Here is an 11,054-nt window from a genome sequence, read left to right as displayed (position 1 = left end):
AACAATATCACGTGGTACTGGTATTATTGACTCTCTATTATGATATCTTTCATGTACCAGTTATTGTTGTTGTTATTGTTCAACATTTGCCTATTTTTATTGAAATTGTGTCTGGTAAAGTGCTATAGTGATGCTTATGAATAACAACATGTTTGTCATTAGAGTTGAGAGCTATTGAGAGCATTAGTGAGCATGAGAATATACTGCCTCTATCAAAGTGCTTGCCTCCTCTATCCAAGACCTTGTTTACATCAAAGAGCTTGCCGCTATAGCAACAACGTGTATATTATCAACTTTTCGAAATGGATATACACTTTCAAATCGTAATAATAGTATAGACTATATTTGAAAATATAATATTACAATTTATTATAATTTTTAAATAATCAAGTCAAATAATTTATCATCAAGTGAATAATTATAAGAACAATATTCTGAAATAATTTATCTTTATCAATTTCATTCAGTTATTATAAACAAAAACTATATAGTGAAAAGTGTTGTGATCATTGTTTTGTGTACGTTTGTGTAGTGTGTGGTGCTTGTACGTGATCATTGAACCTGTTGATGGCCAGATTAAATCATCACATGAACTACATGGATTGTAGCATTCTCTAGTCTTCATGGATTGCAGTATCCTGAGCAATTTTGATATCCAGCGTTGGAAGATGAACATCCGCTTAAAAGGTAGGATTTTATTTATTGATGTAATTGCATATATGATCTTGGTTTATATTACTATCAATACTTGATGATTGTATTTTTTAAAACTCCTTAAAGTATCTCCAGGTCATCTTGCTTTTATAGCTAGCTTTAAATTAAAAACCTAAACTACTGTTTAAATTACCTACATTGTTATCGTTATTATGTCCACAAATATCAGTGTACATAACAATCCCCCAAGTAGTAAATTATTTAATCCATCAAAACTTGCTGCTTAGAGCGCAATATATTTTATTTTTTTTCATACCAGTTTTTGATACGTTATTGTGAAAATTTGATGCATGTCAAACAAAGAAATAAAATTACTTACAATGGTATTTTTTAAAATTATTTTATTGAAGAATTATTGCAATACAATATTTTTATGCAAAAAAAAAAAATTAAATTTACAAATTATTCATCATTTAATCATTTTCACAATAATTACAATAACTGTTGCTAGTTGAATAAAAATTTATATTTCTTTTTTTCTTCGTTTTTCAATGCAAGTATTAATTATAGGTATTTTTTTATTTTTTTTTTTTGTATTATTAAAATTTTAGAATATATTTGAGAAAAGAATAGTTTTTTTGTAATTATTAAATTTTACTAAAAAAAAAGTTAATAATGTTAATTATTTAAGGTGATAAGGTGATATATTTCCTACCAAACAGAACATTTTTTAAATGGATTCATTTTTGATCCAGATTGACATCTAAAATCATTTGCAAACTCTGGCAAATTGGATAAACTGTTAACTATTCGAAATACGCCAGGTGCATGAGAAATATTAACTTGATCTCGTGGATAGTATGGATATGTTTTTTCACAATACATACTTGCAAAGCTTATCCAAAACAATTGTTTTGGAGTGTAGGGTAAATTAGGAAGCTGACTATCAGTATTTGATAATTCTTTATAAGCTCGGTATGTAGCTCTTACTCCACCCAAATCTGCAATATTTTCACCTAGTGCAATACTTCCATTTATCTATAGAAAATATTTAAAACAAAAAAAAATAATTAATAATTAATAATATTTAATGTAAAAAAATATAAAAATATTATAATAAATAATTACTCTTGATCCAGTTTCTGTGGCCACATAATTTGAATATTGTTCAATGATGCATTGGCTTGTGTCATTAAAATTTCTAGATGACCATGGTGTCCACAAATCAACGTAACGATTTTTCCTTATATACAACCTTCCAGTATTGTCGTAGCCATGAACAATTTCGTGGCCTATTGCAAATCCCAAAGAAGCATAATTCATGTGGTTTGGTAGCTTAGAATCGAAATAGTCACTTAGAAGAATCATGCATGAAACAACTTTAACAAATCAATAAAATTTTTAATAGATTATATAATAACTAAATATTTAAAAAATTATACTAATATTTAAAAAAAATAACATACAGATGGAATTCGAAGAGAGATGGTATGCCGCAGGTGTTTTCTGCATTTGCTTTATAAAAAAAATCCAGCCATTAGTTATATTCTCATATTGAACGTTAAACTGATTTATTTTTGCAGTTGCATCATCAAAGCTGTCGTAGTTAAATAATTTCAAACTTTTATAGAACTCATTAATTTTTGAATTATTAGTTAATTCATCTATACATCCAATTAGATATGTAGTTGATTTGAATTTTTCTATAACTGTATTCCTTGTTTCTTCATCAATCCAATTTGTCATTTTTATAATTTCAAAGAATTTTTTTTTAATTCTTAGAGTCATATTTAGAATATCATTCCTGGTTTTCATTAACTTGAATTGATTATAATTTTGAACAGAAATAGCTGCTACTGCATGTGGTAGTTTTGATAAAACCAAGTCATTACAGTTTTCGCGTTTGATAACATTATCATTATTTTTCAACATGCTTTTTACATCTTTCAACATAATGTAATTGGCTAAGGTTCTTTTTATTCCTGTTGATTTTAACAATCTTTGAAATTTTTTAAGGTAACTATAATTTAATATGTAAATATATGATGATGATTTTTGGTCAAATCCTAATGAGGATAAACGTGTTTGTATGTTAGAAAAAAAAAGATAACCATTTGTTAATTCATTTAATGTCATATAAGATGTATCACGATTATATAATTTCTCTTCTGTTGACAGTCTTTTACGACCAAGTTCAATCTCAAAATCCAAAATTTTATCGACATCATCTCTGTAGTCAATATTATTTTTAGCAGCACCCATTCTTTCTACAATTTCAATCATTTCATTGTAATAATTATTTACATTAATGTTATTACGACCTTGAACAAAATCTTCCACACTCAATCTAGATGGACGTGGTGACACTTCAATTCGACCATTTGACCATGTTATTTGAAAAAAATAATGATAGATTTTTGTTAAATCAATTTTGCTTTCATTCCATTGAGATCCTGTAAGGACAGGCCAGCCCCCCCTGGACTCCAGTGATTTTAAAATTTTACTATAATCTTCACTGCCACATAATCTATTTAAAGTCTTGGCAAGCTTTAAGTATTTAGGTTCATTGATTGAACTTTTTTGTTTGAGTATGATTCCAAGACGTTGTTTATACTTTTTTGTTAGTTCCTCATATTTCAAACTACCTACCAAGCCATACGGGTTAGTTGACTTTAGAAATCCTCCACATGCAAACTGATAAAAATCATCGCAAGGATCAACACTTGGATCTCCCATTTTTTTTATTCGATAAGCTATAGAAATATATTATTTTTATTAGTTTAATAATATCATCAAACATTTTTCATTAAAAAAAAATTAAATATAATCTATTTTATTGACTGTTGAATATATAATTAAATAATAAATATAGGAAATGCTTTATTTTCTTACCAGCACGATAACAAGCTGCTGTTTGACAAGTATCAGATACTTTGTTCTGAGTAGCACCTATATGAAATAAAAAAAATAAATATACATAATTAATGCTTGTTATTATATATTATAAATTTATTTATTAAGAGACTCGATAGGATCTTGTCTCAACTTTTTTAACGCGCTCAAGTTAACTGCAGAGTAATATAAGTATTTTAAATCAGTGGTCTGCCACGTCATTATTTTTAATGACAATTGCTGAGTTGCGTCTAATAATCTTAAAATTAAAATAGGGATATATTAGAAAGAGATTGATTCAAATGTAGCCTTAATATCTTGATAATTTTTATAGTTATAATGAGAGTAATAACTTGAAAAAAATAATTATGTAAATAATTAATCACAACTTCAATAAAAAATATTTTTCATTGAATTAAAAATTTAGTATGTAATTCAAGGTTGAATTAAAAAAAGAAAAAAAAAAAATTTTACAATATTATTTTAAAAAAATTATATGAATAATATTTTTCAAATTACTTACCAAGAACAATAAGTTGACTAAATAAAAACACCAATAACAGAATGTTGAATAATGGTTCTTTCATTTTTCAGCAGCTTTGAATAATATGAAACTTGTTGACACTTTTAGTTTTCTAATGAATTTCAAAAAATTTTGAACCTCTATTTATACGAAAAATCTTATCAATTAAAAACAAACCCACTAACGATATTATATATTGTTTGACGTCTTTTGACTTATCAGTAGCCCCTGGCTTTCTATTTCGACTTTGAACTGAACACCTAGGTGATTGGTTATTTTTTATTTTTATTTTTTAGTTATCTGTATAATATTAAAAATACGAAGCCAAGGGCTATTGATAAGTCAAAAGACGTCAGAGCAAAAAACACGTCAACGCATCAAATAGAAAAAAATATTTCTATTAGAGCTATTTTTAATATTACACAGATAATAATAAAAAATTAATAAAAAATAACCAATCAGGTGTTAGGTTCAAACTCAAAATAGAAAGCCAGGGGCTACTGATAAGTCAAAACACGTCAAAGCTTAAAATAGAAAAAAACAAAAAAAAAACCCTTGAATATGATAAACGAATAATACTATATGACTATTTCAAAATTATTTCTTGTGTTGATATAGATAATGTATGAATCATTTGTTTTTAAAATATTTCATCATTATACCTAATACTTATAATATTTTTTACCAAATATGGTAACAAACTAAAACATCAAAATGCATATAAGATAACAAAATGACGCAAAATATTGTCGCTTCTTGAAGTCTAAAATAATAAAAAACAGAAAAAAATCTCAAGTTTATTTTTTTTTTTTTTAGTAAAATTAAATGTAGGTAGTGCAAAAAAAATGAGAAAAAATATATATTTATAATTAAAATGGCAAATACTCTGTAAATGCTGGTGAATATACCGACAAATAATTCCAAAATTCGAAAAAAAATTAATTTTTAGTCAATCACAATCCAATCTCCAATGAGGATGGTCTGAATTTTTTTTTCTTCATTTCAATTATTTACCAAATATTTACTTTCATATTCTAAAAATTATTGAATCAAAACTAATAAATTTTGTTACATTAATATTATTATACCTATTTTTCAATTTACGATTTTTCATTCTTTATAGGAGAATTGCAATGACGTGGCTTTGTCACGCGTAAGAAAATTTTTATTTTTCACGATAAAAAAATACACATTAATAGTTAATGTATTAGTTTTTAAATGATGAAATTTTTGTTCGAAATAGTAAATATTGACTATAGTTACTTGAAAAAAAAAGAAATTTAAACCACCCTAATTGGAGAGATATCTATATTGTTAATTAAGGACTAAAAATTTCTTGATTTTTTGCAAAATTCCATGGAATCATTTGACAGTATATTTATCAGCATTTACAGAGTATTTGCTATTTTAATTTTTCAACTAAATATTCTTTTGATGTTATATCATTATTACCATATTTGGTAAAAAATATTATAATCATTGAGTATATAATGATAAAAACAAATGATTCATACATTATCAATGTTGACACGAGAAATAATTTTGAAACAGTCATAAGTATTATTCGTTTATCATATTTGAGGGTTTTTTTTTTCTATTTTATGCTTTGATTATTTTTTTGAGTATTTTTACTTATCAGTAGCCCCCGGCTTTTTATTTCATCGCATGGTTATTTTTTATTTTATTTTATTTTTTTGTTATTTGGATAATATTAAAAGTAGCTTGAAAAATAAAATAAATCATATAGAAATGGAAAGCCAGGGACTACTGATAAGTCAAAAGACGTCAAAGCATAGAACACGTCAAAGCATCAAATGGAAAAAAAAATAATATACTCATTAATTAATACACCTCAATTTACGCATCTCGTCCAATTAATCACAATCCAATTTCCAATTGGGGTTGTTTGAATTTTTTTTTCCCTTTTTATTTAATCATCTGGCCTATATACTTTCACATTCTGAAAATTATTGAAACAACAAAAGTAATAATTTTTGTTATATTAATTAATTAATTAATATATTTTTTAATTTAAAATTTTTTATTCTTTGATATAATAATAATTGGATCAAAGACTATATTTTGTTATAATTATATTATATATTATTTAACTTTTCAAATAACAAAATAGTAGGTAATTGATAAAATTCAATCTGTCTTTATTTTATTTTATTTTTTTTATTTAAATTAATATCCATAATAAAAATATAGTGGTCTAAAATAAAGAAGGTGTTCAAAATGAACATGCTATTTACAATAGCAAGCTTGTCTATTTTAGACTACTCCATACAAAAAAATATTTTTTCAATTATTAAAAAAATACATATTAATTACAAGACGCTGAGTTGACAGCCTTTTTTTCTATTTTTAATATGAACTTCAGCAATTTTAGAAAACTGACTACGTCGAAGAAGACTATATGCCATTCTAAGCATTTGCAAGGATGTTTTTTCAAGACATCCAACACCACTTGCAAATAAATCATGACCAAGTTCTAATGGTGTACCAAAATCACATTCATCAGCAGCAATTGTTGCCCATCTAACAATTTCTTCAACAGCTGATAAATTTTCTATTTTCTCCGCATCTGTAGATGGATTTTCAATTTTACTTAAAATCTTTTTAAATTGACCTGAAAATAGTAATGAGTATAAAAATTAATAAGAATATTTTTATAAATCAATATAAATTTTATTTAAAAAACAAAAAAAATTACTTTCTGTGGCTGATAATGTTCTGTATCCCAATTGAGTTTTTGTATCGTACTTAACGACAATACCAATACCAAAAAATGTTTTAGCAACAACTTTTCTATTTCTTGTTTTCATTTCAGTTGATAATTTTTCCATAAAAATATTATTTTCTTTAGCAAATGATTTTAATTTTTGTGATATTTGTAAAATTTTTGGTTTTGTAAATAGATTAGCTTTTTTTAATACCTCTTCAGTATGTGCTCTAGTAAGAAAAAAGAAATTATAAATTTCCAGTTAAACATATAAAATAGTAGTATTTAAATTATTCAAGTATATTATCAAACTTACAAGACTGCTGCAAATATATTTGGTCCACAAGCAACAATCTTACAATCAATATTTGCCAAATTTTTAGCAACAAGTGGTGGTTGTTCATTTGGTTCATCTCTCCAGTATCCATAGTGTAAACCTTCTTTGTCATTTCCTTTTAAAATTGTCTGTAAAATCATACAAAATAATAAGTTGATTGTTAAAGAAAAAAACAATTTAACAACTTACTTGAAACTCTGGTGGATCATAAAAATATCTCCAGTGTGTCAAATAAATATCCTTGTCATTTTTTGGTTCTGTTATTTTACCAGAAAGAACATCAAATGGACCAACAAGTTCTAGATCAATAGATTGAAGTGCTAGTTGTGGATTTTTACTGTTAATTGTTGAACAAAATTCATAAAACTTGTAAAAATCATCTGGCATTTGAACAAGAAATAAATCTTGTATAAGTTTTTCATGTGGATTTAAAGTATCATAAGATTTAATAGCTTTATTTTCTGGTATTTTATCTTCTTTTGTTGATGACTCAGATGTACAGGCAACTTGTGTTGTTGTAACTGATGATTCTGTCTTTAAATCATTTGATGAATCATCAGACTCTTCATCAGATGATTCTGGTATAATTTTTTTAGATTCATCAGTGATTTTATCATCATTATCAGATGATGATGATGATGATGCTGATGTAAATTGATCTGTAATTTTATTATCATTTGTTTTTTTTATTTTTGATTCATTACATTCTGTTTTCTCATCATTTCTCTTACGTTTTAATCCTTTTGTATTTTTATTATCATCATTTGGCTATAAAATTTTTGATAAATTAAATTATATTATTAATGATCGTTTAACAGTTTAATAATACATATTTAAAATAATTAATGACAACTGATACCTTGGATATTTTTGGTGGATGTTTGTATTTGTCATGATGTGCTGGATTTTTTTGATAACATTTTTCACCATATTGACAGGCAACTCTTGAATCTTTTTGATATGCTGTCAACGAATCATCAGTTGGCATTTTTTTTTTTTTTTTATTTAACTATGTGCTAACAAATAATAAACAATATTACTTGGAATTGTTCTTGTTGTTGTTATTGTTGAAAACTTGCAAATTTTTAGAGACTAATCATGGTTAGAATTTACAAAAAAAAAAAAAAAAATAGAAAAACGCCGCCAATGGTACAACTGAAGAACTAAGTATCTGGGATATAGTTTTTTCTTTTGTGTGTGTGTGACTGTGTGCATATATATATTTTATTATTTTATTATTATTTTTTTTTATATACAACAAGACAGCTCTGACATGACGTAAATAGACGTCAAGAACTTAATAAAAGTAGTATGGTGCTCCAATTTTGAACAAAAAATTTTCAAAGTCAAAATTGAATTCACGTACAGATATATATATTAAAAAAAAAAAAACATTATTATTTTTAAGTATTAAGTAAGATGGAAATATATGAAAATATATTTCTTAAATTTATTTATAAAATATAGTATTTAAAATATACAGTATTAAAAAAATACACGTGTGTGTGACATTTTGGTTTATTAACATGTAAATTTAATTGCATTTATAAACAATAATATAATATTTATTTTATATAAAAATAAATAAAGTTTGGAATGACGCTTGAAATTTATTTAAACAGGAGCCATTAACAATGTGAGTTGTTGTTTTTTTTTATAATATTTTAATATAATTATTTATGCTCTAATATTTAATAATTTTAATGGCTTATTTTAATTTTAGAAATATCATGAAAAATAGTTGCTACAAAATTGTACCAATTCATCAACGACCTGATTTATTTTTGGATTGTTGTAATCTCATAAATGCTGAATGGCCTTCCAGCAATACAAGACGGTAAATTAAATATATAAAATTGTTTTTTTGTTTATTTTTATAATTATATTAATTAATTTTTTTTTTTTTTTAATAGCTTACGAACATTGGGAATGTCATGTGATAATTTTCCAACATGTCTTGTATTGTTAAACAATGATAAAGTTATTGGACATTGTAAAATTTCACTTGTACCAAATCTCAGTGACAGTTGTTTCATTGAATCAGGTAAATTAATGATAATTATAACTATCTTAAATCTATTTAATCTTATTTAATAATTAACAAATTTGTTTTATCAAATTTAGTTGTTATTGATTATGAATGGAGATCACAAGGTTTGGGTTCATCATTATTACGTGGAACAGAAGAATATATATTAAGTAAAGGCTTAAAAAATATTTATTTAGCAACAAAAGGACAAGAAGTTTTTTATATTAAAAATGGTTATAGAATATGTGAACCAATTAATTTATTTAATTGTGGTTATGTTGCTGATAATATTGTTGATGAAGAAAAAAAAATTACAACTAAAATTGGACAATTTTCTTCAGGTCCAACGCCACCACCTCTTCCAAAAATTAAATTGCCAATTAATAACAAAGTTATAACTACAAAAACATATATGATTAAAAATTTTTAACAAATATATATTTTTTCAATTGAAAAGAATACAAAAAAAAAAAAAAAACGAATTAAATCAACATTATTTTTTTATTTTTATTTTGTTTTTAATTTTATTTTTGTTAAAAAAGAAAGAAAAAACCTTTAGGTTATTGGAAAGACAATTATTATTATGGGGTGGCAATACCACAAACCTTTTGGTAATTTTCTGATTGTTCTAAAGTGTCAACTAAGAAACTAGCCAAATCATATTTGGATACACCACGACCTGGTGATTTATCATGTTCAATTTTGTATTTTCCACTTGGAGAATCTGAAATGACATGTTAATAATAATTAATATTTTAAAAATTAACTAAACACGTGTTGAAGAAAAATAAAATATAATAATTACCTCCAATGTGTGGTGGTAAAACTGCAATCCATTTTAATCCACTTTCTTTGATTGCATCAAACATTCGTTGATGATCAGCATTAAGATCCTTAAAAATAGCTGGTACTTTTTCAGGTTCATAAAACAAAAATGCTGATAAACAGACAGATATTTTTTCAACATTATTTTTCTTCATACTGGCAATGATATTCTTCAAGCCATCAGAAAGTACAGTTGTTGGACCTTAGAAAAAAAAAAAATGTATTATTTATTTAATAAGATAAGATGTTTGACTTAGGATAACAAGTTTTTTAAATGATAAAAGAAAAATCATACTCAAGTTATTTCGTGTTCCTAAAACAACGACAACACCCTCTTGGCCAACAATAGCTTTATCAACTTGTTCAGCATTTGTAACATCACCAACAATAGCTTCAACTTTTCCACGTATATTTTCTGGAATTTTTGATTCGTCTCTGACAAATACACTAACTTGTAAATCTATGTAATAACAAAATTTGATAATTAATAACTAAATTATATTTGGGGTTTTTATTTTTGTTTAAATAATTTTTACCTTTTTTTACAGCATGCTCCAAAGCACAAAGACCAGTCATACCGGTTGATCCAAAAATCACGATTTTTGTCATTTTTGTTGATTAATTTTTGTCGTTTATTTTCAATGAGTTTGCACAAATTGATAGTTTACCTGTTTCTTTTGTAATTTTTTTTAATGTGTCGTAGTAGTAACTGCGCTTGAATTATGATTGAATATTTAATTATCTAATCTACTCACTCATACAGAGATCTAAAAGCCAAGAGGGAAAGTTTTTTTTTTTTTTTTTTCACGAGTCTTATGGTTGAACAAGGGGGGAAAGGGAAACTTCTCAGAACGTTGGAAAGAAATGAAGCTGCCATCTGATCATTCGTTTACTCGGTCGACTGATGGTATATTCTAAACTATGATTAGTATTTTCGCGGGAATTTTAGTCTTAGAATCAAACTTAGATTTGACTAGTGAAGACTAGAGGTCGTCTAGTCTTCTTGGATTTGACTGTACAAGTTTTTTATATAAATTAAAACTGATTCGAAATAATCAAGACGTTGAAT

The 11,054-nt window shown here is 25.4% G+C and overlaps 4 protein-coding genes across 6 annotated transcripts in view; 2 read left to right on the top strand and 2 right to left on the bottom strand.

Moving 5' to 3' along the window:
- Positions 1–542: 542 nt before the first annotated feature.
- LOC122854789 (papilin) overlaps positions 543–11,054 on the top strand; it is a 63,700-nt gene continuing 53,188 nt past the window's right edge. The window contains exon 1 of the mRNA XM_044155755.1: positions 543–687. The gene's annotated coding sequence lies outside the window, so the exon portion shown is untranslated. The remainder of the gene's footprint in view (positions 688–11,054) is intronic.
- On the bottom strand, positions 6,233–8,236 carry LOC122854792 (histone PARylation factor 1). 2 transcript variants are annotated; one of them, XM_044155762.1, is made up of 6 exons: positions 7,991–8,236; positions 7,863–7,899; positions 7,321–7,790; positions 7,111–7,259; positions 6,786–7,024; positions 6,233–6,701 (listed from the first exon to the last, which is right to left on the bottom strand). In XM_044155762.1, the coding sequence occupies exons 1-6, from the start codon at positions 8,117–8,119 to the stop codon at positions 6,400–6,402; spliced, it is 1,326 nt and encodes a 441-aa protein (XP_044011697.1). In that variant the 5' UTR covers positions 8,120–8,236; the 3' UTR covers positions 6,233–6,399. The 2 variants fall into 2 exon arrangements, with proteins under 2 accessions (XP_044011697.1, XP_044011696.1); XM_044155761.1 differs by having other exon boundaries at positions 7,321–7,899.
- On the top strand, positions 8,232–9,657 carry LOC122854793 (N-alpha-acetyltransferase 80). Of its 2 annotated transcripts, XM_044155765.1 has the most exons (4): positions 8,232–8,767; positions 8,855–8,968; positions 9,045–9,175; positions 9,256–9,657. In XM_044155765.1, the coding sequence occupies exons 2-4, from the start codon at positions 8,862–8,864 to the stop codon at positions 9,588–9,590; spliced, it is 573 nt and encodes a 190-aa protein (XP_044011700.1). In that variant the 5' UTR covers positions 8,232–8,767; positions 8,855–8,861; the 3' UTR covers positions 9,591–9,657. The 2 variants fall into 2 exon arrangements, with proteins under 2 accessions (XP_044011700.1, XP_044011699.1); XM_044155764.1 differs by lacking the exon at positions 8,232–8,767 and having other exon boundaries at positions 8,788–8,968; positions 9,256–9,590.
- On the bottom strand, positions 9,439–10,786 carry LOC122854794 (flavin reductase (NADPH)). Its single transcript, XM_044155766.1, has 4 exons — positions 10,522–10,786; positions 10,281–10,445; positions 9,966–10,187; positions 9,439–9,884 (listed from the first exon to the last, which is right to left on the bottom strand). The coding sequence occupies exons 1-4, from the start codon at positions 10,592–10,594 to the stop codon at positions 9,742–9,744; spliced, it is 603 nt and encodes a 200-aa protein (XP_044011701.1). The 5' UTR covers positions 10,595–10,786; the 3' UTR covers positions 9,439–9,741.

The sequence above is a fragment of the Aphidius gifuensis genome, linkage group LG4 (genome assembly GCF_014905175.1).
Source record: "Aphidius gifuensis isolate YNYX2018 linkage group LG4, ASM1490517v1, whole genome shotgun sequence".
Taxonomy (NCBI): Eukaryota; Metazoa; Arthropoda; class Insecta; order Hymenoptera; family Braconidae; genus Aphidius; species Aphidius gifuensis.
Note: the sequence above shows the minus strand (reverse complement) of the source record. Positions and strands in the feature narration are given on the sequence as shown.

Coding starts and splice junctions, on each gene's coding strand:
- LOC122854793 (XM_044155764.1), top strand. CDS start 8,835: ATGGCTTATTTTAATTTTAGAAATATCATGAAAAATAGTTGCTACAAA. Junction 8,969..9,044: donor CCTTCCAGCAATACAAGACG/GTAAATTAAATA, acceptor TTTTTTTAATAG/CTTACGAACATTGGGAATGT. Junction 9,176..9,255: donor CAGTTGTTTCATTGAATCAG/GTAAATTAATGA, acceptor TATCAAATTTAG/TTGTTATTGATTATGAATGG.
- LOC122854794 (XM_044155766.1), bottom strand. CDS start 10,594: ATGACAAAAATCGTGATTTTTGGATCAACCGGTATGACTGGTCTTTGT. Junction 10,188..10,280: donor AGGAACACGAAATAACTTGA/GTATGATTTTTC, acceptor TTTTTTTCTAAG/GTCCAACAACTGTACTTTCT. Junction 9,885..9,965: donor TTTACCACCACACATTGGAG/GTAATTATTATA, acceptor ATGTCATTTCAG/ATTCTCCAAGTGGAAAATAC.
- LOC122854792 (XM_044155761.1), bottom strand. CDS start 8,119: ATGCCAACTGATGATTCGTTGACAGCATATCAAAAAGATTCAAGAGTT. Junction 7,025..7,110: donor AATATATTTGCAGCAGTCTT/GTAAGTTTGATA, acceptor TTTTCTTACTAG/AGCACATACTGAAGAGGTAT. Junction 6,702..6,785: donor AACATTATCAGCCACAGAAA/GTAATTTTTTTT, acceptor TACTATTTTCAG/GTCAATTTAAAAAGATTTTA.